Source organism: Octopus bimaculoides, chromosome 3 (assembly GCF_046866305.1).
Source record: "Octopus bimaculoides isolate indiv1 chromosome 3, ASM4686630v1, whole genome shotgun sequence".
In the NCBI taxonomy this organism is placed as follows: Eukaryota; Metazoa; Mollusca; class Cephalopoda; order Octopoda; family Octopodidae; genus Octopus; species Octopus bimaculoides.
Window position 1 is genome coordinate 137,291,591 of NC_142930.1, and position 26,012 is coordinate 137,317,602.

Genomic DNA, 26,012 nt, shown 5'->3' on the forward strand with positions numbered 1-26,012 from the left:
AATGAAAGAACTTTGACAAACAAAAACAACACAATTGGATAATTAATGAGTGAAATTAAACCAGTGTGTGTGTTAATTATATTGGCATTATGACTCTCCCGAGACGCAACAAAATTTGTTTCAACCCACGAATTCACATAAAGAATCTAGCAAACCAGATGCAAAAACAAAGTAAAATGCCTTTGATCTTAACTAATCAATAAATCTGATCAATATGATACTATGAATTAAGACAAAAGATTCAGCTGACAGCTGAAGCCACACCATATGAGCTCAGAAAATATATTGATAATGCTCTTGAAGATAAACAAAGAGAAAAAATTTAACAGCTGTCAAAAACTCCTCTTAAGTCTTGTCGCTCAAAATCATTTCGAAAATTTGAAATTTAGATATTTCACATCCATCATCAGTCAAAGATAATTAAATTAATAGCAAATGGGCAACTATTTTAATGCTCAATGGTTTGTATCCTATCACCAACACTTCGTGGTATATATTGTCTTAATAGTTGAGTGTAGCTGTCATCATTATCAATTAACATCCAATTTTCCTTTTCCATGTTTGCATGAGTCAGAAGCAATTCACTGAGGCAAACTTTCTACAGCTGGATGCCCTTCCTGTTATCAACCTTCACCTGTTTCTAAGTAAGGTAATATTTCTCCCTCGCCAAACATGTTTTTCATATAAGACTGGAAATGAACAACCTCGCTTGTATGAAAATGTTTATTTGCAACTGTCATATGATTTCTAGAGAAGGGTGCACACACACACACACACACACTCACACATGTATATATACACAATGAGCCTTTTTCAATTTCTGTCTCCCAAATCCACTCACAAGGATTTGATCAACCTGAGGCTACAGTAGATGCTTGCCCAAGGTGTCACACAGTGGGACTGACCCAAGAACACGTGGTTGGAAACCAGTCATGCCTTCACCAGTTGGTCCTTATTGAGGAATGTATCTTGCATCAGTTTAGATAAATAGTTGTCTCGGTCACTGAAACTATCAACTCACTGTATTAACATAATCTTCAGGCAGAATTAGCATGACATAGTGAGTGGCAAGGATGACTCTTTCAATAACACAGTTCATCTGATGGCTTTCAATAAATGTTTATCTATCAACTTATGCTCAAAAGTTTGAGTCAACTGAAGACTAATGTAGAAGACATTTGCACAAGATGCTATATAATATGATCAAATCTGAGACTTTAATATTGTGATACTAATTTCTGAACACTTTAATTAATTCACTTCCGTAAGCAGTATTAATTATGTGGGTTCAAAATCCCATGTAAACTACCATTAGAGTCAATTAAACTGTTCCAGGAAAGACTAATAAAACTGAAAAAAGTTACCAACTTCAAAAGTTTACTTCTTTATTGAGTAGAGACAATACAATTCCACAAAGTGCTCAATAGGTGATGATAATGATTATGATTATGATGATGGTGATGATGATGATAATGATGATGATGGTGATGATGATGATGAAGATGATGATGATGATGGTGATGGTGGTGGTGGTCATGGCTTATAGTACTGAATTTAATTCCTCTTGCAAAGGTAGACTTGAATTCTATCCAGAGGAAATTTTTCAATGCTCTAAATACCATGGAAATCGGGGTTGGGCACCAGTTTACTGGATTCTTGTGATCTGTAAATGACTTGTAATGTCAACCTTATTTCAAAATGTGCAATATAAAGATAAAAGAATAAAATTGTTAGATTAATGCCCTTCTCAAAGGTATTGATGAGGTATTACAAATAAACAAGTAAAAGTTTTTAGTTAGATTAACAGACAAATTTAAAATAAAACACTACATCCCATCCATAAACAAGCTTTTAAACCTTCATTCTTGACCAAAATTCAAAACATTAGCAAATGCTACACAGCCATGATTACCATTTACAATATGAAAAACACCTAATCTCCTATGTTTTATTAGTTTAATAAATTCAAACAGAAAATATCACACTCAGTAACAGTAAATAAAAATAAGAAAATAGTCACAATACCTAAACATACCCACCCACAAACAAAATATACAAACAAGTTTTTTAAATCCTTAAACCTTATCCAAAACAAAATTCATACCAACAAAATCACTCTACCACAAACATTAATATTTTGAAATGCTTTACAAAACACACACTCTTCTAATTAACAGGATAAATTTCACCAAAAAACAAATATTCTTAATGAGATTAACAGATCAATGCAGCAATTAGACAACCCAATAAAAATAAAAGAAAATATAAATATCAACACATGCCACAGAAATTAACCAATGAAGAGACACAAAAATAGCATCCAATCAACACACACAGAATGCAAGCCAATGAGCAGACACAAACCAAGAAACCACACACACACATACATTAATGAATGTAAATTATCCACAACATCAGATTGTAACAATTCTCATCAGAAAATTACAGAGGTATAAAACTTGGATATTAGGATAAACGTTCTCTTTACATAAATCATACACTCTACAACAGTTATTGAGTATCCCTCATTCATTTGACATAGCTCAAATAATATATCATCATCATCTTAACTTCCACTGTTCCATGTTTGCAAGGGACAAACAGAGCTTATTGAAGCAGATTTTCTATGACCAGATATCCTTTCTGTCACCAGGCCTTACCTGTTTCCAAGCAAGGTAATATTTCCTTGTGGCCAAACATGTTTTCACAGAATATTGGAAAAGAATGACATTCATTTACACCAGTGTTTCTCAACTATTTTTTACCTATGGCTCACTTTGATTCCTATTTGACATAAGATGGATTCATCGAAACTGGTTACATTTTAAATCACTCACTGTAACAAAAATATAAAACATTCTCTAAAATATACATTTGTGTCTTTTCCAACTTAATTTAAGGTCACAGTCAAATGACTGAAAAAAGTAAAAGTGTATATATCTATATATATAAAAATGAGAATGTGTGTCTGTCTGTCTGTCTGTGTGAATCCCTAAAACTCGAGAACTACGCAACCAATTTCATTCAAATTTTACACATGCCTTACTTAGGGTTCCAGTTGTGTTTTAGTCAAAAAAAGTTTTTAACTTCTTGCAGAGTTCGAGCACACGGCAACATAATATCTCTTCCACTATTTAAGTATTACGTGTCAAAAGTGAAACAAAAACACTCATGTCAAATACTTTCACTTGAAAAATGAAACTATTCCACTAACTGAAACAATCACATTTCGATACTGTAATGACAGATACTTTCACAGAGAGAGAGATGTATATGTATACATATAGATGTATATGTACACGTATATGTATAGATATATATATATATATATATATATATATATATATAAATCTATATGCATACATGTATATGTATACATATGTGTAGATGTATATATATATATATATATATATGTACATGTAATATGTACACATATATACATATATACATGCATACAGATATCTATACATATATACACCCATCACACACACATACACATGCACACAAACACACACATTAGTCATTTGTTTTCTTATCCAAAACTACGTCAAAAGTACTGAATGGATCTTTATGAAATTCGGAAATTATATTCTTTGCATAACGGCCATAACTCCCATGAAAATTCATATATTTTTGATGTTGATGAAATTTTAATCCGAACATAACAGATGAGCATTATTTGTAATTCAACGGTACAACAGTGTAAGACTACCCTTTCAGATATACTTACATTGTGATTTCTGCAATGTGGTGCATAAATTGTCAAGTAAATGAGACGCATCTTTGCCTCCACTGATTCACTTGCAAAGTGTTGAGTAAAATTATTTCATTGCAGACCTCCAGCCATTTTGTTCTGTTGTTAATTCTGTAGATGACCTCAAACACAAAGTCTTTCCCAACTTTAAACAAAACTACCAAAATCACAATTGGCTATGTGAAAGAGCAATATTAGCTCCAAAAAACGTAGCTGTTACAAAAATTAATCAACACCTGATGCATTCTCTTCCCAGCAATCTTCAAACTTACAAGTCTGTTGATACAGTTCCAGATACAAATGAAGTGGTGAACTATCCTCCTGAATTTCTCAATTCGTTGGAGCCTCCAGGAATACCTCCCCACATATTATCACTTAAAGTTGGAACGCCTGTTATGCTGCTCCGCAATCTGGAACCACCAAGACTTTGCAATGGAACACGACTCGTATATATAAAGATGATGCGTAGTCTAGACGGCGTTTTTAGATTTCATTATTCTCTTTAACCTGGGCAACGCCGGGTATTTCTGCTAGTATATATATATATATATATATATATATATAATATATATTGAGAGAGAGAGAGAGAAATATTATAATGTTAGGGAATGTCAAAATCCGAACTTACAAGGATATTCAATTTAATAATATCAAATTGAATTATATAATGAAGAATATATTAATAATTTAGAGGAGAACCACCAAGATGTATTTGTCCACCACCACCGCTTGACAACCAGAGGTGGGATGTTTGCATCCCCATAACTTAGCAGTTCAGTAAAAGAGACCAATAGTATAAGTACTAGGCTTCAAAAATAATCCTATGTCTTATGGTCAATATTTTCAACTAAAACCCTTGAAGGAGTTACCCTAGCATGGCCACAGTCAAATGACTGAAACAAGTAAAAGATAAAAGATACATAATTTATAATAAATCAATATGTGTTAGTGTGTGTGTGCGCATGTGAATGTATCTGTATAAAATGAATCTGCAGTGTATATAATCATCATTGCTAATTATCCTTGATGTGAATGATGATGTACCACTCTCCATCCCACTAGGAGTTGCTAGTTCTTAGCTTGGCTGGTTTCATGCTCTTGCTTGATGTGGCTAGGGTCATTCCAAGTTAGTGGTCCCAGAGGTGTCATCATACATAAAGCTGATCAGGTCTTCTAGTGCTCTCCATCACTGGTGGTCCTATGCCAGGCCTCTGCGTCCTCCAAGGTGATGTCAAGCCTCTGGAGATCTTCCCCCAATCACGTCCAGACATCTGTTGCAGGGCCTCTTCCAGCCCACAGCTACTGAATGAGAGTAAAGCCTTGGTAGGATGATCTAGTGGGAGACAGAGGACAGGTTCATACCAGCATGGATAGCTATGAGGTGGGATACTACAGGCTGATGCATGACCACATGCTGTTCTTTGTTAGAGAACCAACAACCCACTCAGAAGAACCCTCTACTTCTTACGACACCACCATAGCTGGTGATTCAGAGCATTGAATTTGCCAGTCCCAATTCAAGAGCATAGATAAACATTGCTTTTTTTGTTTTCCAAGACTAATCTAAGCTTAATCTGACAGCACTTCCAGACTATCTTGATCACGTTATTTACCCATTTATCAGCCAGAAGTATGCTTACACCTCCACTATTGCCAACCCTGAAGAATTAGAGGACATGCTGAGTAGCAACCTGATGGATTTTAAAACTCATTTTTCCTCTTCTGCCATAAATTAAAATATGTATGAAATAAATCCAAACTTCTCTCAATATTTGGAATATGTGTGGTTTGTACTGTGTCTCTTGACATGGCACAAACCAGACATAAATGAACATTAAAGTGGTAAAAATAACTGAGACTGACTAAAGATCTTTCAGTTTTTAATTTTATCCTTCTGTTTTCTGAAAGTAAATCTTACTGGGTTCAACTTTTGCGGTTTATCCATTTGTAGTTTATACCAATAATGAAGCAGAGTCCATCCTTGACAAAGCAGATAAAATCCTGAATCTCACGCAGATAACAAAATATTCCAATCTCACGCCCAAATGAAAATAAATTCATTTTGTCAGTATCAATATTATATTTAAGAGAAATATCATAAATCAGAACTATTAAATGCTTTAGTTCTTTTCCTTGGCAACAGCACAATTTAATTACAGGAAACTACAATTCAGAAAATGTGACCAGCTGTAGTCAATCTGGAAGTATAGTATAAGGTTACGAGAAAATGATCTAAACAGAAACTATTTCCGATTCTATTTTGCTCAAATACCACAGCTAAAGGCATTCAAATTTTCAGAGGCACTGTGACAACACTGCCTGCGATGGAAACGGACACTCGTGAGAAATTTACTTCTCAAAATATAAATAAATAAATAAAAAGAGAGAAAATGTTAAGTACCCACTACAGATTCCTGCCCCACCTCCCGACTTTGGATGATCATAACTTTCAGAAAAATGGATGTTTTTTAAATGAAATTTTCCACGAAAAGGTGTTATATCAAGTAGATTACGAATATACAAAACTTTTGGGGAAAGTATTTCAGGAGCGGGGGGGGGGGGTCGGAAAATTTCACCGGCGTCCACTTCAATTCGTCTTAACTTTCAAGATAATGGATTTTTTTAAATAAAATTTTCTACAAATATACCTCGGACTATGTAGACTCCGAAAACATAGGAATTTTTTTGGGGAAAACAATTGGGGGTTACTTTTGAGGACTGCTCCCCACTCGGGGGTGTTTCGGAACAAGTCGTCCATATTTGTTTCATTTTCTCCGTTTAGTGCGTTTGTGGAATCCGTAGATTTCTACTGCAGCAGCAGGCAATTAAACTGTCACCAGAAAACTCGTTATGCTACAAATACCAGCTAAAGGTCTAAACGTTTTTAACAGAAAGAGGCGATCTTTCGATATCAGTCCTAAATATCGGCCTTTTCCGTAAAAAGTTTCTTCGGCGATCTTTACCAAACATCGGCCTTTTCCGTAACACCCGCACGATCTTCACTACGGTGTTACGGTTATATCTATTTTCTTGAAAGTTAAGACGAATTGAAGTGGACGCCTGTGAATTTTCCGAAATTCACCACCCCTCCTAAAACACTTTCCCCCAAAAGTTTTGTATATTCGGAATCTACATGATATAACACATATTCGTAGAAAATTTCATTAAAAAAATATCCATTTTTCTGAAAGTTATGATTATCCGAAGTCAGGGTGGGGGCAGGAATCTGTAGTTATGCCTTATTTTTCGTACCTGAAACCTTGCAGGCTTAATACGTATCAAATAATGTAAAACTCATCTCATCTATTTAGTTTCTATGTTATATTTGAAATACATTTTGGTATCCCTATTTGGTAGTTTGAAAATATGAAAACTCAACTTATAAGTGGCCAAATTCATCACGAACATAGGATAGATTTTTCAGGGAAGACATTATCTTATTAACCCCAGAGAGGTGAAAGACAAAGCTAACTGCAACAGGACTTGAACTCAAAATCTAAATAATGCAAGTTATTTTGTCCAATATTCTAACGTTTCAGCTAATCCACCGTCTACAATGTAACAAATTAATAACTGAGGGGAGGTCACCGTGGAATGAGAGTAAAATAGAGTAGCTTCCCTTGACATGTTTATATAACGCTTCAGTGCGATAATTATAATCACGAAGGTTAACTTTGAAACAGTTAATCATAATTTTTTGTTCTCTTGACTAATTTAAGCCAAAATCATGTTGTATAAAACACTGAACAAAATTACCACTTTGTCTATATGCTTACACAGAACGAATTCGACCTGTTTATTTCTACAGAACATTTCAGTTCCTAAATCACATGCTGTACACACGCATGCACATCTTAAAATACGTCCACATCATAGTCTGTCCTCTTTCAGAAGTTTACATACTTTAACTGATCGGTCTTCTATATGCCAAGTTAAGCAAAACCATCGATGTTTCCAAAAGTATTTACCTTTACGATCTGTCCATACAGCGGCTATATGTCAGTCTATGAACAACGATACCGTTTCCTACCCTCACGGTACAACCCCAATACAAATGTGGGGTCATGAAACAGTAAGTAAACTTTTGCTATTCAAATTTTGGCGCTCTTTTTCGTTATCCGAACTCTATTCTCACATTTAAATACTATAGAAAAAGAGAAATTTCTAAACGTTCTGTGGATTGAAATGTTCACTCTTAAAGTCGACAGTAATATGCTATCCAATAAAGGAAATTGCCAAGATTATGATTTGTTTGTGGCGCCTCGACGGTCATACTGCGATCAATGCGATGATCACACAAGCCATTGAAAAGTGCGATGTTCTATATATATGAAACTTGTAGATTTGTATTGGTCAAATGGAAATAAATCAGAGTTTACCTTGTATCACCCAAAGACGAGGCCTCTGTCTTGTATGGGACGCTATTATGATGGATAGGACACATTTGCAATTAATTTTTGACCCGACGCTTTAAGAAACCCTAACATTTTGAGATAGATCTAACACTGCAACTCAAGCAGAGCAATGCAAAATAATCAAATATGACCAAATAGTAACGTACTATGAGTTTCAATCCATAACATTGAAGAACATGAGCACATGTAATACAACCACGCGTGTGACAATTGATGAACTCTGCAAATGACTCGTTGAAGCCGCAGACTTTGTGTACGAGCTTTGTTTCTCCGCCAGCGAATTTCAGTAACTACAAGGGATCGCGATTGTATGATGAGTTATATTCAATCGATACAATATTTATTAAAAATTGTTTTAAAAGCAACCATATAAGTGGCATGTAAGTGTAAGCTATTTAGTTCAGAACTTTACTGTTTCTGTTATTTCACTGTCAGTAATGATGATGATGATGATGATAATTTCATGTGTTTCTTTTTAATCTAGGACTCTTTTGGTAATATTGATGTGGAGGTTCCTTTTCATGTACTTATTCGACCTTTGGATCCAGTACAATACCCAGAAATGAATAGGGTGTTTATAAAACTCCTGGTACCAGTCTCAAATGAGTCAGCTAACAAAGCATCATTTGTTTCCAATTTGTCTCGATGGAGTGACATCTATGAATTGAATTCTACCACTGAAGAGGACAAAGTTATTGTTAAAGGTCACATACCTAAAGATATTTTTGGAGATTCTTTGCCAGAAATGACCTGTCTTATTGAGGTTCCTATTAAATTCAGTAAGGACATTTTATACTCTTTTTAAGCGAATGAAAAAAGGTTTTAGCTAAAGCAGTAGGAGAATTCTGATAGCCATTCCAACCCTTCTGCAAGGGGGGATAAGGATATCAAGGTATACTTAATATTGTTAATGTTTAGATTAAAATTTTGAAGGTAGGTGATTGCGGGAAACACATACTAGTTGTAGGCCTGTCTAGGGGAATGCAGTTCGAGGTAAAAAATGGACACAGTACTTAATGTAGAGTCTGTGAAGTTAGATATAGTAAGGAAGGCAGTTGGAGGAGAGGTGGATGACCTGGGTAGGTCTCTTTCAGTTAGTAAATTCAGAGGAGCAGAGATGAAAGTTGTATTGGAAATAGAAACAGGATATGGGTTAAGGATGGGATAAGTAGTTAAAGAATATTGAAGAATAAAACCTTGTTTGTCTAAATGAATTACTTTATTTCAAAATGGAGAACTTTTATATCATTTATTACTTGTTTTACCTTTATTTCTCCTGTTGATGTTTAGCCCCAAGTTAGCCTTGATCCAATAGATCTATGATTTAAAGCATTCCAATTGTCTCTATGGTGTCTTGCTTTTTACCCATAGTATATTTAGGACTTTTTTAATGGCTTAATCATTAGCTCTTGTCTTTTTTCAGAGAGCAGTGGGAGGAAGGAAGTTATCCATAGACCAGACACCAGGCCCAAATGCTCGCTACAGAGTAGATTCTACTGAAAGCACCAAAGGGCCATTTGGTAGTGTTTCACTGGAAAACAGATTCAGTTCCACAATAACAGTAACAGTCCCTTCACCAGGGAACCAAAAGCTGTGGAGCTTGAACTTGAAAACACATGGTTACAAAGCAAACTTCTTAACCACACAACCCTGCCTGCACCCACTCTCTAATATGCCCTTTCTTTTTTTAGAAAGGGAGGTTGTGATTCAGAGTAGATTCGGCTGCTATCTCTATCTGATCAAATATCTGCATGGAGATTTCCTTGTTGTCTCAATTTTACTTTTATTTGATTCATCATTTAACGTCTGCTTTCCGCACTGACAAGGGTTGGATGGTTTGACAGGAGTTGGCTAGGCAGAAGACTGCACCATGCTTTTCTGTCTGTTTTGACATGGTTTTCTTTTACAGCTGGATGTCGTTCCTAATACCAACCACTCTGCAGAGTGAACTGAGTGCTTTTTACATGGCACCAGCACAGACGAGGTCAGGTTTGGCATGGTTTTTTTTACAGTTGGATGCACTTCCAAATACCAGCCACTTTACAGTGTAGACTGGATGCTTTTTACGTGGCACCAGTACTGGCAACGTCACCAAGTAACTTGCAAAGCAAAGACTTTTTGAGAGATGTGGCATTGGAGGAATTAATCTTGTGCCAGATGATGAAAGGTTAGAGTGTGACAGAGAGAAAGAAACAAGTATCTTGCTGTGGAGGAGATACATGGTTACTCGATCAGAGAGAGAGAGAGAGAGAGTAAGAGTGATGAAGATTGAGGCCAGTAACGAGTGTGGTGCTGTAGAGGAGATACATGGTTAACCAGTCAGAGAGATAGAGTAAGAGGAAGAGAGCAAGAGAAAGAGGGAAAGTGCAAGAGAGCAGGAGAGAGATGGTGGTGAAGTGCCAGGGCATGCTCACAAGGAACAGGGATCCTTGAGTTGAATAAGATATTGTATTAACAACTTATGAATAGAGTTCAAGTCCGTGAGGAATTACATGGTGTAGATTATGAACAGCACACTTAATTCTGCCTGTCCCAATTAACTTAGATATTAGGTATACACATAAGATTTTCATAATACTTTGCTATCATTTATCATTTATTTTTCAGCTGTTAATGTTCAAGTTGCTGGGAAAGCTAATGTTTCAATACAAAATATGGAAGGAGATAAAATTAATGTTAAATTTCACTATGGAAAATGTCTGTTAACACAAATTAAGGTTTGTTGAGATATTACTTTTACAAGTGCTATGGACACCATCATCATCATCATAACCATCCCCATTACCACATTACTATCATCACTACTATCATGAAAACTACTCTAATTTCCAATAATGATTTCTCACTCTTGCGTAAATTCTGAGTTTTGGCAGTGGAGAATAAAAGATTTTTTTCCCAAGATGGTTCATGGCAGGTGTGGTCCCAAGAATTTTGCCAAGGGAGGGCACAAGGTCAGAAGGGAATACAATTCCAGGAGAAAAGGATATAATAACATTATTTAGAAGGGTGCAGTTCTTTTCTTGAGTGAGGCACATGCCCCTCAAGTCCCCTTCTTGGGTCTGTCCCTGCATGGCATAAGTGAAGCGAAATGATTTCAATCAGGAACTAAAACAAGGTTGTAGGTAAGGATGCTTTTTTAGTTACACTAGGGTCCAAACTAGACCCTTTTAAAGCAATGATTTTTGTATACTTAGATTTATTAAGATAAGTTGGATTTATGTAGATAAGCTCATTCCTTACACAATGTCACATCAAGTTCACTTAACCTACTTCTAAGTGAAGGCCACCATCAGAATTTATTGACTGGAAAGTGGAGAGCACAACATAAGCTGCCATACTGCACCACATTCAATTAACCACTACATATCAGAATGTGCATTATCATCTTCAATCAGACCATGATGTATTCTTAGCTATAAATTACACCTAGTCATTTGCTTGATTACTTAGGTGCCATAGGCCTATTTAATCAGTATTCTTTCCAAATCTCAGTCATCCATAGGAATAGTTCTTATCTACTGTAATATCAATTGGATAGGAGATGATTTCTTCTGCTCCTGGTTGATAGACTAATCTATTGCAAGTGGTTTTTACCATGAAAGGGTTTGAATTCAGCACTGAAATCCATTGAAACATTCATTAACTCATTTGTGCTGTCACTGATTATAGTGGGGCACTATACCATTGTGTGGTACCTATTTAAAGCCAAGTAATTTGGGCAATTAAAGACTAAATGTTTTTGTCACGTATACAACATAGTACTTATGACAGGATGTGCACTACTGTTCTCTTGATTGTTTGTCTGATACCTTATGATCCAGCTATCTGCAGTTCATTCTGTCGATGTAATATCTATACCCAGGTATTGAAATCTGTTCAAGGATTTGGCTTACCAGGAAATTATGTTTTATTCTACATCTGTGTGTAGCCAAAAGACTCTTTTTATGGTAAAGATATAAATCAAATTGACCTCAGTATGCTGCTGGTACTATGAGAGATATTTATAAATTTTCTTTTTCTTATCACTCATGTTCATCATTTAAATTGATTTTCTTTTTATCACCTTTCATTTCTAAGTTCTGTTCAGTCATTGTATGCTGAAACTATTGCATTTACAAAAATATTTACCTAAACTTATATGCTACTTCCATCCAGGCCATTCAAATATTCCATGATTGAAATATCTTGCCATTACAGTTTTCATTTTCTGTTGTTTTCTTTTCCAGGCTAGTGAAGTTGATGTGTACTGTGTTAAAGGGGACATAGAAAGTTCTGGAGTATTACAAGGGAACATCCGACTGAAATGTCAAAATCAAGGGGCAAGTACATTTGTTAAATTACATATGATTAATCAATGAGGCTCAATGGACATTAGATTAACATCAAAAAGGTATATACATGATACCTCGCAGTACAAGTTTAATTCATTCCATGACTGAGCTCATTTTAAAATCAATTTTCCCCATTGATATTAATTAAAATATAATTAATCCATTCCAGCCCCTCAAAACCACCTAAAAATCATTTTTTATGGGTTTTAAAACAGAAAAGGTGCAATTACAAAGAAAATGGCAATTATAAAAGCATAATAAAAGAGAATGCAAAAGAAATATGTAAACTGGTTTTATTAACTTAATTACCTTAAAGATGGGATAATTTGTGCCTGAGGAAGATGATGGAGCAGAAAAGAGGAAGATTATTGTTTGGAAGAAGAATTTCCTTCCGTTAAGACTTTGAGAAGAACAATTTCTGGTTTTTTTCTCTCTCACTTTGCTTAATTTAGGCTTTTTGGACACACGTTCTTCATTTTTCACACTTGCAAGTCATTTCATTAGAAACATATCAAGAGAAGTCTGTGTTTTCCTGCCTTTCAAAATGTTACAAAAATGCACCAGAGCAGTGTCATTAAATAAATCAGCTGCAGATACTTGTCCAGGATGGTTTTTTTTTTTTCTACAAATTCAGAAACATACTGCCACTTTACCAACATTGCTTTTATGTCACTCATAGAGTTAGCTTTCTCTGCTACAATGTCCTCCTCCAGTCTCTTCTACCACATCTGAATGCTGCTGCTCCTGAAGCTGCAGGAGTGCGTCCATTGTCAGCTTCTCTGAGTGTTCCTTGACAAGATCATTAATGCCCCCATTGTCAACCTTGAAGCCCATGGACTTGCCAAGAAAGACTATCTCCTCAACTACAGGTGTCTCAGACTCAAGCTCCTCAAAGTCTGTTTTGTATGCAGTCAGGCCACAACTTCCACCATGCAGAATTCAGTGTTCTCATTACACCCTGCCAGGCCATATCAATGATTTTCAGGCAGTTAAAGTTGTAGTGTTCCTTCCAAAACTCACAAAGGGTTAGATTTGTATTTTCGGTGACTTCAAAGCATCTACAAAACAAGTGTTTCGTGTACATTTTCTTAAAATTAGAAATCACCTGTTGGTCCATGAGCTACAAAATAGGTTTGGTGTTGCATGAAAGGCACAAAACTTTCATGCGTTTAAATTCATCCAGGATATCATCTTTGAGGTTAGGAGGGTGAGCAGGAGCATTGTTGAGGATGAAGAGAGCCTTGAGAGGAAGATCATTCTCCAGAAGGTACTTTTTCACTGCTGGTCTGAAGACATGGTTGACCCACTTGTCATTGCAGAGTCTGCACTTTGTGTTTACCTCATTGTGTATGACATTAGCTTGATTGTTCCAAGTGAGGAGGCTCTGATTTTGTGCTGTTAGGATAAATCCTTCAGTTTCAGCTTTTAAACCAACACTGCAGCCACTGATGAGTTCTTCTCATATGTACATCAGCTTCCCTAGCTCATTTGGGGTATTGCCCATGCAATGGTTTTTCTTGCCCATGCAGTGGTTTTTTCTTGTCACAGTCTTAATATTTCCCTCAAGCTTTCCTGTTTGGCTTTTGTTTTTTACACTTTTTTGCTTCCTTAGTAGGTGGTGTATCCTCCTTATCATCATCATACTCAGGCAGGATAAGCTCTTGTCTGTATTTATATGCCTTCTTTGAGATTGAGTGCAGTTACTTATTCTGTTCGTGTTGCCTTACCAGCTTTATCATCCAGTCGGTGTTACTTTGAATGTACACTTGGAGTCCTGTCGTGGTCATTTTATAGGATGTTTCAAGGTGGATTAGGCCTCTTCCACCTTCCTTTCATGGGAGATAGAGCTTGTGGATGTTTGTTTTTGGGTGGTGCATCCTTTTTAGTGTCGGCAGTTTCCTGGTCTTTATGTCCATACTCTGGAGATCACTCAGATTCCAGTTGATGACATTAAGGCTATACTAGACAACTGGTACCACCAAGGAGTTTATAGCTGCAATTCTACTTTGGGAGTTCAGCTCAGTATTCAAGACCATTCTGACATGTCTATAATACTTTTTCCTGATCTTCTCTTTCATTGATCCATGTTGAATCCCTTTCCCTTCGTGTACCCCAAGAAACTTATAAAAACCTTCTTGATCCAGTTCCTTGGTATATCATAACCAAGTTAGATCATGGTAGTAACTGTCAGTCTACCACATTTGAACGAAGCTTTTGCACACTTGTCAAAGTCAAATTCGTTCGGAAGCGTTGGGAGAGATGCTTGACCATTGGAAGGTGCGACAATTATTTAGAGCGGCGTATAGGCAGAGTGGCAACGGAATCGTTGAGAGGCACCATCGGACGATCAAGGCCATGGCTGAAAGGGGGCACATTTCGCCCCTGGAAGCGGTCTACTGGTACAACATGTCTCCCCAATCCGGACAAGCGGAAGAGTCTGTGCTGCACAGAGCGGTGTTCAAATATGAATGGAGGCATCCCAGTAAGACGCCGGAGTTCTGCGAGGAAGAGAAGGAACCCGCCGGCGTGAAAGTAGGGGAGGAAGTTTGGGTCAAGCCGCCGAAGGCACGCTGCACATCACAATGGGGCAGGGGAACAGTGACATCGGTCAATTCCAGAAACAATGTATCTGTGGATGGAATGTCGCGTCACGTGCTGGACCTGCACAGGATAGCCACTTCGTCGGATGAAGTGCGCGATGGAAACGAGCCACCTGGCTTGAGAAGATCTCGACGTGTAAGGTGCCCGCCCGGTTGGATGGCGGACTTCGAATTGGAGTAGGGGTGAACATGATCTTTAAGATCAGGGTGGCATGTGGCATGACGTCAGTGTCTGGGGAGGCTGACCGGAAGAGGAAAAAGGGCAGAGGGAGCCTCGATCAGGATTCGTGCCCTTTTTCGAACGGGGTCGCGGACAGGACAAGACGTGTCTAGTGACGGTCTAGGTTTTGGAGAAACAGCTGCTATTCCTGGTGTTCTTTGGGTCGGGGCAAGCTTCAAGGATTGGATACCGCAAGACAGACTCACAGTCGACGAAAGGAAAACCGAGGTAAGGCGATTACATCTACTCGTACGCACACACCACATGGGATAAGGGAAAGAGGGAAGGGCAGAAGAGGTGACTAGAGAGTGAATTGCCCTGGAATATTCCACGATCTATTTTGATGTTCTCTGTTACATACAAACCTTTCTCCTGCTTAAGAAACAATTTTGTGTTCCACAGTCCCATACTATGCTGTAGAAAACCTTTAAAAAAAGGAGTGATCTTGTATATTTTTAGTGCCTTTAAGATCCAGCTATGTGGGACATTGTTAAATGCCTTATGATAGTCAATCCACGCTGTGTTAAGATTTCATTTTTAGATGAGCAATTTTCGAGTATCTTATGGTTTATTAATAGCTGGTCTTTGCAGCCATATGAGTTCCTTTTGCACCCTTTTTGTTTGAGGGGAAGGGTGTTGTTTTCATCGAAAAATTGGTGCATCCTTTCGGTGAGGATGGATGTAAGTGTTTTGTAGATGGTGGGTAAACAAATGATCGGCCTGTAGTTTTTTGAGTTTCTTGTGTCACTCATTTAGGGAGTAGGTATGCTATCCCTAATGTTTGCCAGCTTGGAGATCTTTTGGGGGTTTCTGATGATATTAGGGTAACATTCCATTAATTGACAGTGTGATGATGAGAAGCTATTAAGCCAGAAGTTTGGGATTTTATCATGTCCAGGAGACTTCCATGAGTTTTAGTCAGAACCTGAATTAGATCTTGCATTGTAATATCATTCCATCTCTGTCCTTCAATCTCAGCCATTCTTTCTTCTTCTGTCCCTACCCATTCAGCTTCCCTGTTGAATTCCTTTGTCACTCCATATGCTTTTCCAAAATGTCACTCCCAGGACCAGCCTTAAGCCAATTGGACCAATTGCTCCGAGGGGGCCCCGTGCTCAAGGAGGCCATATCCTTATATTCCTTATTATTATTATTATTATTATTAAATTTTCATGACACTTCAAGTGCTCTTGGAAGTATACAGTTCCAAAAAATCATAGTTATGCAAACTCCTATCTTAGAAGATGCTAAAAAGAGCAGGTGTTAATGAAGAAAAATGTTTCTGATGAAGCTGATGTGTTGCAGGTATATTGTTGTTGTTTAGTCTCAGATCGGAACTGAATGAGGCAGCCCATAACCAAAGTTGTTTCAATTGTGACCTCTATTCTATCTAATTACATTATTCGATATGTTCTTATTTTTAAGACAGTCAAGTGCAATTTAAGAGAGACCTGACCTCTGTTTCTAGCAAGTTCTGACATCACATAGAAGTCCTCCAGCACCTTAAGCTCTCTTTTTAGCTTCCTCATTTCAGGCTGATGTTTTGTGTTTTTTCAAGTAAATTGTTTTCATATACTTACAGGTTATCAAAGCAGACCGTCTGCAAGGACAGACCATTCACTGCAGTGTGGGTGGTGGCACTATGGATATTCAAAATATTTATGCTGATACCTGCAATTTAACTGCCAGTGCTCGAGCCCAGCTCAGTATTGGTAGTTGTCATGGAGACACAATGATACTCATGAAAGAAGGAAATGTGAAAATTAGTAAGCATTTATAGTTTTATTTATTGTTTGTTTCTAATGGTATAACTAATTGTATGAATAATTATAAGTATTTAATTTATGGCCCACTCTCTGGTAGGACAAATATAGTCAACTACTTTACTCTTGGTATTTAAAGGCAATGCAAATTGAAGTACCCTAATATTCACAGCTAAAGATACCAAGGTGGCAGATAGTGTTAAACTGAATGATGGATTAAGTAAGGAATGACAAGATATTTGAATTTAGAATACAAAGAGCTGGGATAAATGTTGCATGGCATCTGATCCAATGTTCTTACAGTTTCACCAATCCATTGCTCTATACTGGTAATGGTTTTTTGATCCTGAAAGGATGAAAAACTAAGTTGAAATCAGTAGAATTTGAACTCAGAGCGTAGAGATTCAGAACAAATATCACAAGACATCTTATCCTGTCTAATACTCTATTGGCTCAGTCAGTTCACCACCTAATATTTGTAGAATGAAAACTTTCATATTTGTTCACTGAGTGGAGTGAGTTCCTTGTAATCTTGAACAGCTTTCCATCAATATGTGATAGCATGGAAAAGCTCTCAACTGAAAACCCCTCAAAAATATTAGAATAGTCTATTTTTGCATCAGTTCATCTCAGAAGTGAATAATTTAATTTTCCTATACAGAAATAATTCTTTTGTCATTGCAGATTGTAATCTATGTTGCAAGACACTATTGATAAACAATTCTAATTTCAAAAGAAAATAATAAACCATTTTTCAACAAGTTTTAGTCAGTGATTTCACTGTCACCATTCTAGCAAACTCACCAATATAATGATGATGATTCCATACATGTGTCATTGTTACATTAAACAAAGTTTAACAGCTTAGTGTGTTACTAAATGGTTCTTCCATGATGTAAATGATGTGAGATGTGAGGTATATTTTCACTAATTTCTTTCATTCCAGAAAATTTAGAAGGTCATCTTGATGGTACTACAGATGAAGGAGACATGGATATAGGATTAACAAACACTCCAAAGAATGTATCAGTTGAAAATCATAAAGGTATATACAAATTTAGTCTATAATTCTTTTACATCAGTTCCAGTGTTTTGTCTGCTATTTATTTTACCAACCTCATATGAAGAAATGGTGAATTTTTAAAGTTTTTATAAACTATGTTTTTTTTAAACTAAAAATTAGAAGGGACTTGATTTAATGAGATGAGTTGTTATTCAGATTATAACTTTTAGAGCACCATTAAACTTGTCTTTAAATATGAAAGATTTTTTTTTGAAATTTGTATCTGTCTTGATCAGTTTAATCTCTGGTAAAATCTTGTAATATCTTGAAAATCAAATTGATTGAAAGGTAGTGCAAGTATAAATTTTAGAAAATCTTTCATTGCTGAAAATGTTGTCATTGTTGTTATCATCATCATCATCATCATTCTCATCATCATCATCATCATTATTATCATCATTATTATCATCATCATCAGGAGGGAGATGTTAATGACAAGCAAAATTATTATTATAAAAGGGAACTTCTTTCTCAATTTCTATCAAGGTGATATTATTCTGGGATTCTGTCCAACACTGAAGGCCAATTTTGAGCTTAATGCAAAAAAAATAAAGTTAGATGAAGATTTTTCAGAACTGTCAGAGAAACTGGAGAAAAAAATTGTTGGTGAGAAACATTTGGATTGTCCACAAATACACATGGAATTACGGGGTAAGTATACTTGCATGTATAAATGTTTTATATCTATAAATTATTAAAAGCAGTAAGAAGCACAAATTTTTCTGGTTCACCAAATTTTGAATTGATAACTGCAATACAAAGCAACAAATATAGTCACAGTTCAGTAAATTTACTGAAATGGTTAGTTTTGAGAACAATGGGGAAAACATTTTAAACAGGTATTTGTAAATAAGCTATGTGTCTTTACTATTGCAAAACACCTGTGCTTGTCCCTCTATCATACTTTAAAACCCCAACACCTGACATAAAGCCAATGCCCCCTCTCAAACACTTTCTCCACTTAATTGAGTGGGTTTTTTCCTTTGCCTTTTCTTGTTCTTTTCCTGTCTTGCTAGTTACATGGCACCTTCACTTGTGCTGGTGGCAAAAAAAAAAGCACCCTGTATACACGATAAAGTGGATGGCATTAGGAAGGGCATCAAGCCATAGAAAACATGCTGAAGTTGACACTGGAGCTTGCTGCTTGCTGTCAAACCATCCAACCCATACCAGTATGGAAAATGGACATTAATTAATTAATTAATTGTTGTTGATAATGATGATGAATCGTTGTTTTAGTGCCCCTTTGTCCTTGTTGACATGATTTGGACAATATAATCCTCAGTATGACACTGGTATTTATTTTATTGACTCCCCATTAAAGGAATGAAATTTTACTTGAAACGTGACTGGATTTGAACCTTGAACTATTAGGTATTGAACTAGTTACAGTCGAATATCCAGTCACCTTTTTGGTATTTTTCTTGTGTCTAAGAAATTAAATAATGATATAGCAAATATAATGATAACATCCTGGAACCAGATTAGCAGTTGGTACTTGTTTTCTTTTGTTTTTTTATTACCTGCCTATTATAACATTTTTGAAATTTGTAATCATATATACCAGAAGAAAAAATATTTTTCTAGTCATGAAGATTTTTCTATTTAGCAAGAAGTTAGATGTAAAACAACTAAAGAAGAAAACACTAGAAGTCTGATTTTCTGATTTCCTTCCCCATCTTTTTTGTTCTTTCTTTTTTTTTTTAGGTTCAATTGGATCTGACAACAAAAATTGCAGCCAGGTTAAAGCCATTGCAAATCAAGGTAACCTCACTTTAAAGAAGCAGGATTGGCTTTCATCCCTTGGATTTTCTCTCAAGATGGATTGATGAAGAACAAACCTTATTCTGTATTTATATCATTATTGATGAAAAGACTTATTTAAAAATGTGTTTTGATGTTGTTGTTTGTTGTTGTTTCATTTGAAACCCTATTATATCAACAAAATGGATTACAACAAATCTATTTAGGCAGCTACAACAGAATAATTTAATATTTATTATGTCTGGTTGGTTTTTAACTCTACAATATTGGTAGTAAAGTGTCATTCGTCATTTATTATTGACTTATATCTTTATCCTTGTTATAAATTGAGGTGTATTTCATTGGCATAGAGAAGGAAATGGTCTAAGAAATATGCCACTGAACTACTAAATCATGAGTTATAAAGAATTCTGTTGTTTATAAGCAGAGCTATTAAATGTACATCTATGGGCTCATTTCTCTCAACAGGTCTCATGGAAAAGTTACTGAACAGGAATTGTTAGCACACAAAAACATTTTGAGTATGTTTTGCTGCAAATGCAATTTTACTATGAGACTTTAGTATTGCTGAAGACGTCATATAAAGCATACCTGTAAAAGTGATTAAGATATTTATATTTAAAAAATGTGGATGTTCTCCATCACTGCATGTCACCAACTATCATGGTCTGCTGTTGTCTCCTTTGTAAAGTTCAACATCTCAAGATCAGTTTTCATCACTTTATTCCATATTTTTCTATGTCTTTCTCTTCCACATACACCATTCACTTTGAACACTCAGCACTTTTTTATGCAGCTGTTATCATCCATATGCATCACATGCTCGTACCAACCCAGTCGTCTCTCTTGACTATTACATCCAATTCCTCTTACAATTTTTCTCTTAGGTCATTTGTATACCAGCTAAGCATGCTCACTGTATTTATTTATAACCTTTGCAAATTCTCTGCAGTCAAAGTCCATGTTTCACTACCACATACATTATATATATATATAAACTTAACAGGCATAAAATATACCCCAGTATTAATCACATTTGAACTACTAGAGCCTACAAATGCACCTAAAACAACAGCAAGCCCTTCAAACTTACACTCACAAGGCTTTGGTTGGCCCAAGGCTATAGTAGAAGACACTTGCCCAAGATGCCACGCAGCGAGACTGAACCCTGAACCATATGGTTGGTAAGCAAACTACTTACACACACAGCCACTCCTGTGCCTATACCTAAGTTTTAACATTATCTTCAAAATAATCACCTTGTGCAGCAATACACTGGTCCCAGTGTTCCTGCCACTTTTGGAATCTGGCCTGGAAGTCATTTTCCATAAGCGAGTTGAGGACCTTCTGCGATTCACTCTGGATCTCAACAACAGTGTTAAAACAGTGACCTTTGAATTGCATTTTCATCTTCAGGAAAAGATGGAAATCTGTAGGTGCTAAATCTGGCAAATAGGGTGGGTGTGGAAGTGATACTATGTTGTTTTTGGTGAGAAACTCATGAGTGAGGAGAGCTTGATGATAGGGTGCATTGTTGTCATGAAGAATCTAATTCTTTGTGCTCCACAAATCCAGTCACTTTGCTAAATATTCTCCCTCAAATACTTCAAAACGTTGCAGTAGAACTCTGAATTGACAGTCTGACCCTGAGGGAAGAATTCTTGATGCACAATACCAAATTTCCAGGGGTGACACTCATGGCAGATCACTCATCGTTTTCCACGTATGTTCTGCTTTTGAAGTGCTCATGTCACTTGAAACATTGCATATGATTGCCCCATCACCATAAGCTTGCCAATGTATGCTCAATGTCGCTGTACCAGATTTCCTGAGTTAATGCAAAATTTCACATTGGCTCTTTGTTCCTGTCCATGACAAAATCATAGACTACAACATACACATAATCATAAAACCACAAATATTACAACTTGCAAAGTTAACACAGCAATGTCAATCAGTACACTGCCTCATGAAGGTCACTGCTAGTTCTTGCTGTACATGCAACCAGGTGTTGCTACCTTTTGGCACACTCCAGAATTAATTCGGGAACTTTTTGATACGACCTTGTACACATTCAAAGACAATAAACTGCACAGCAAACAAACACACGCCCAAACATTAATACATGTTTGTTTTTCTCCCCATTATTCAAACTCAGCAATTTATAATCCTTTTCATACACACATGTGCACAGATTTGTTGTCTGATCATTTACAAATGCCCACATGAATAAAACACACAGAATAAGACCATGCACATGTCAACACAAAAAAATTCACACTCATACCCACATATATAAATTGATATGACAAACTAAACACAGTCACACACAAGCACACATGTGCAAATCACACAAAACGTGCTCATGAATATAATGAAACCATACACACATTCATACCTATCTGGTTAGTCATACACATATGCTAACATATAGAATCACACATACAAACACACACAGACTTTAAGAGACATACCTCTAAAAGAGCACGCACACTGATAGATAATGTGATCAAATGTCCTTTCCTAAAATGTCAATGATCTCTTATGTCTTACTTCCTTCAATCCATTTTGTCATAATAATACCTGCTCATACATCGCAAACAAATTCCTCCACCATCCAACAGTCTATACACCTCATCAACCCCCAGCAAAACACAAAAACAATAGTATCACACACTGGCAAAAGTAAAACAAAGCAAAACTATATAAATTTCTTCCAAAGTTATGGAAGCACAGTAGGAAATGTTTTATCAGTTCAATGGCTTTTGAGGTTTAGCTTTTTCCTCATTGTATGATCTGTAAATAATCAAAAGTATATCTTCTTAATGCAGCCATAGCTGTGATGATTTGTACCATAATGCACCTGGAATCTCTCTTCCCAGTTGTTTTGATTGATCTTCAATTTTATGATGTGTGTCTCTGCCAAAAACAACTATGTAGCTGAATAGTCTTCATCTTCTGTTAGGGTACAAAGGTTTCCAAAATATCACACCTGATATGACTTATTGTTCAGTACAGTGGCTGCAACTAGTTAAGCCTACTTTGTGTTGAGCAACAACAGTATAGCTTACCTTATGTTTGAAAATCAGAAAAAATAAAACATGACGTACTTGGTTAGAGAAAAATTAATTTTTACCATAATGAATTCATACATTATTTTTGTAGCACTATAATTTAACCCTTTAATATTTTTATATATCTGATAGTGTTAGAGATATTGTGATGCATGCTTATAAATGACGCAATGGTAAAATAAAGATCTTATTTTTTTGTGAGATTTGCAAAGAAAAAACTTAGATACTTGAATTTAAACATTTAGTATTCAGATTATTCTATCAAATGTAGTGCTTATTTAATCACACTGTTTATAATTGATCATGCATTATCTCATAGCTTTGAAAGATTGATGTGATTGCTTATCTTTAGAATGACATGCAGGATAGGTGTGAGAAACTGGATTTGGCTGGTTTGAACATAAAACAGGTAGACTATCTGGGCCAGATATGGCCAGTTTAAATGTTAAAAATATGGGTAAACATCAGTAAGAGTAAAGTATTTTGTTCTGTGATGAGAAAAATCCTAATATTTCAAGTGGAAGTTTGAAGAAATTGTACTGTTTTCCTAGCAGCTGGATTTGGCCATTGTGAATATCAAAGTGTTGTAGATTATAAATTTTATAATTATCATTCTATTTTTTGATTGTTCAATATCCTGTAATGCTCTTGACAGGTGATGTGAATTTTTAGAAAATAGAAATAAAAATTTGCCAGTTTCCAAAATTTGTTGGGTAAGCAATTAGATGATCTCAAATTTATGCATGATTCTATATCAATCATTCTTTTTTTAATTGTAGAGCTATCTATTTGGACCCTGCATTATTTAAAAGATTTTTAAAAATGTATTTTACTAGTTTGATCATGAAAATTCTCCGGAAACGAAAAGCTTGTTGTATTAATTTTTTATTCAATAAATGTAGTTGTATCAGTAGCATATAAAAATATCTCAATATTTTACTCTTCTTTGCAATTCTATGATTCTAAGGAATATCTTTCTATAAAGATGAAAGATACCATCTTTTTATTCCATTGAAAAAGTTTCTTTAAAACTTTTCTTGGTGAAGCATCCATCATATAGGATACTTCAAATCAATAAAAAGCTGGCTAAACAAGTCCAAATGAAAACTACTATTATAATAATAATAATAATAACAATAAATGTCTCATGTAACATCTTGCACAATGTGGATACAGATTATTTTATTTAACGTCAGTACATTACTAATGCTTATTTTATCGCCCTTGCTGTGAAAAAGCAGTTAACCTCAGCAAGGTTTGAGCTCAGAACTAAATATTAAATTATGAGAATGCAGTTGGATAACCATGCTAAAAAAGGGTTAGTGATTCCAATCTTATCGCTGATATTGCATCATGACTTGGCCTAAAACACAAATCATTTAGCAGCTGATTCTACCCAACTGGAAAGAGGTATCATAAGTGGTATAATTCACTACTACTAACAACAACAGCAATGATCTTGGTTTTTATTACTGAAATCAGATCCTCTGGTGGGAAAAACAGTCTGCCATTAGCCAGAATCCTAACCTGATTAAGATTTATCTCCTATCCACTTAATAATACAGAAGTGCTACACCTGTGAATTGTGATTCATTGCAGCAGAACAAATATCAGATTGTCTGAACAATCATCCTAACATATATATGGTAATCTAACAAAGATCACAATGAAATTTTAGTTTCTGGTTCAAACCTTATATGGTCCAGATGTAAGAGACATAACTACTTTATTATAAAGCAGCTCTAATCATAACAGTTAATGTTAACAGATTGAATAAGGAATATTAAAAAGCTAACTAAAAATATGCAATGAAAGCAATATTAGACAATGACTGATATTGTTTTAGAATTTCCAGTATGACAGGCTTGAACATATTTCACTAATACATATACAGTTTGATATATTTACATAATGAGCCCATTCGTCATTTCTTTGGCAAGTACAGTGAAAGCTGTTTTGCTGAAAGTCAGAATAAGCCTGAAACGTTCCAGTGTTGTCTTCCATGCTAGCTGAAAAATTGAAAATAGTATCATTTATTAATTAGTATTGTTTTGCCCTTCACCATATATTTCTTGCATTAAATATGTTAAAGTGGGAATATTACCAAGAGGTGTGTGTTTGCTTTGTGGATCTCAAAAAAGATATGATTGGTGCTGCAGGACATGCTACAGAGGGTTTTGCTGGAGTTTGGGATTATTGAGCATCTTCTGATTGCCATACAGTCCCTATATATATTTGTGTTCAGGTAAATGATGTTAAGTTAAAACCTTTCAATGTGAGTGTCAGACTGGCAAAGGTGTGAATTATCACCTCTCCTTTACGTATTTTTTTTGAAAATTGACATGCACAACCTCTGTGAAAACAGTATCTCAATGTGTGGGTGAAGGATAGGCCGAAATTTTTATGATGACTTGGTGCTACCTCATTAAGAGATCTCCAGCATACACTGATTGGGTGTACTGCTGAGTGCTCCAAGGCAGGAGTAAGAATTATTGATGTGAAGACTGAAACATTGGTCCTTTCAAGAAAGTCTTCCCAGTGCACTCTGCATGTTAGTGAAACATCACTGAGATAAGTGAAGACGTTTAAGTGTCTCAGAACCGTATTCATGAGTGACAGAAGATAGGAGGCTGAATTGAATGCTAGGTACTGATGTAGTAATGCACCACTCCAGCATTCAACCTTCAGAAGAGGAAAAGTTGGTTTTCAAGCCTATCCTTACATGTGGTCATAAATGTTGGATAATGACCAAAAGAGTACTATTGAAAATACAAGTGGCTGAAATGGGGTTCTTTCAGAGGATCTCAGGAGTAACATTACTTGACAGGGTGCATGGCTCAGAGATCAGGGAGTCTCTCTAGGTCGATCCACTACTTTACATTGAGAGGTCACAGCTGCAGTACTACAGAAGTGATTAGAATGTCGAAGGAGAGATTTGCAAGATGGATTCTTCAATCTGAGCCAATCAGCAAGTGACCATGAATGAGATGATTGGGTAATATCCTTAGACTCAGTCATTCTTAGGATC

General features: G+C 35.8%; 1 protein-coding gene across 1 annotated transcript; it reads left to right on the forward strand.

Moving 5' to 3' along the window:
• The first annotated feature begins 7,347 nt into the window (after window positions 1-7,347).
• Window positions 7,348-23,908, forward strand: LOC106883255 (protein FAM185A). The gene is made up of 8 exons (XM_014934191.3): window positions 7,348-7,826; window positions 8,654-8,948; window positions 10,777-10,886; window positions 12,396-12,488; window positions 16,903-17,086; window positions 18,030-18,128; window positions 18,633-18,797; window positions 19,854-23,908. The coding sequence occupies exons 1-8, from the start codon at window positions 7,482-7,484 to the stop codon at window positions 19,973-19,975; spliced, it is 1,413 nt and encodes a 470-aa protein (XP_014789677.1). The 5' UTR covers window positions 7,348-7,481; the 3' UTR covers window positions 19,976-23,908.
• The last annotated feature ends 2,104 nt before the right edge of the window (window positions 23,909-26,012 follow it).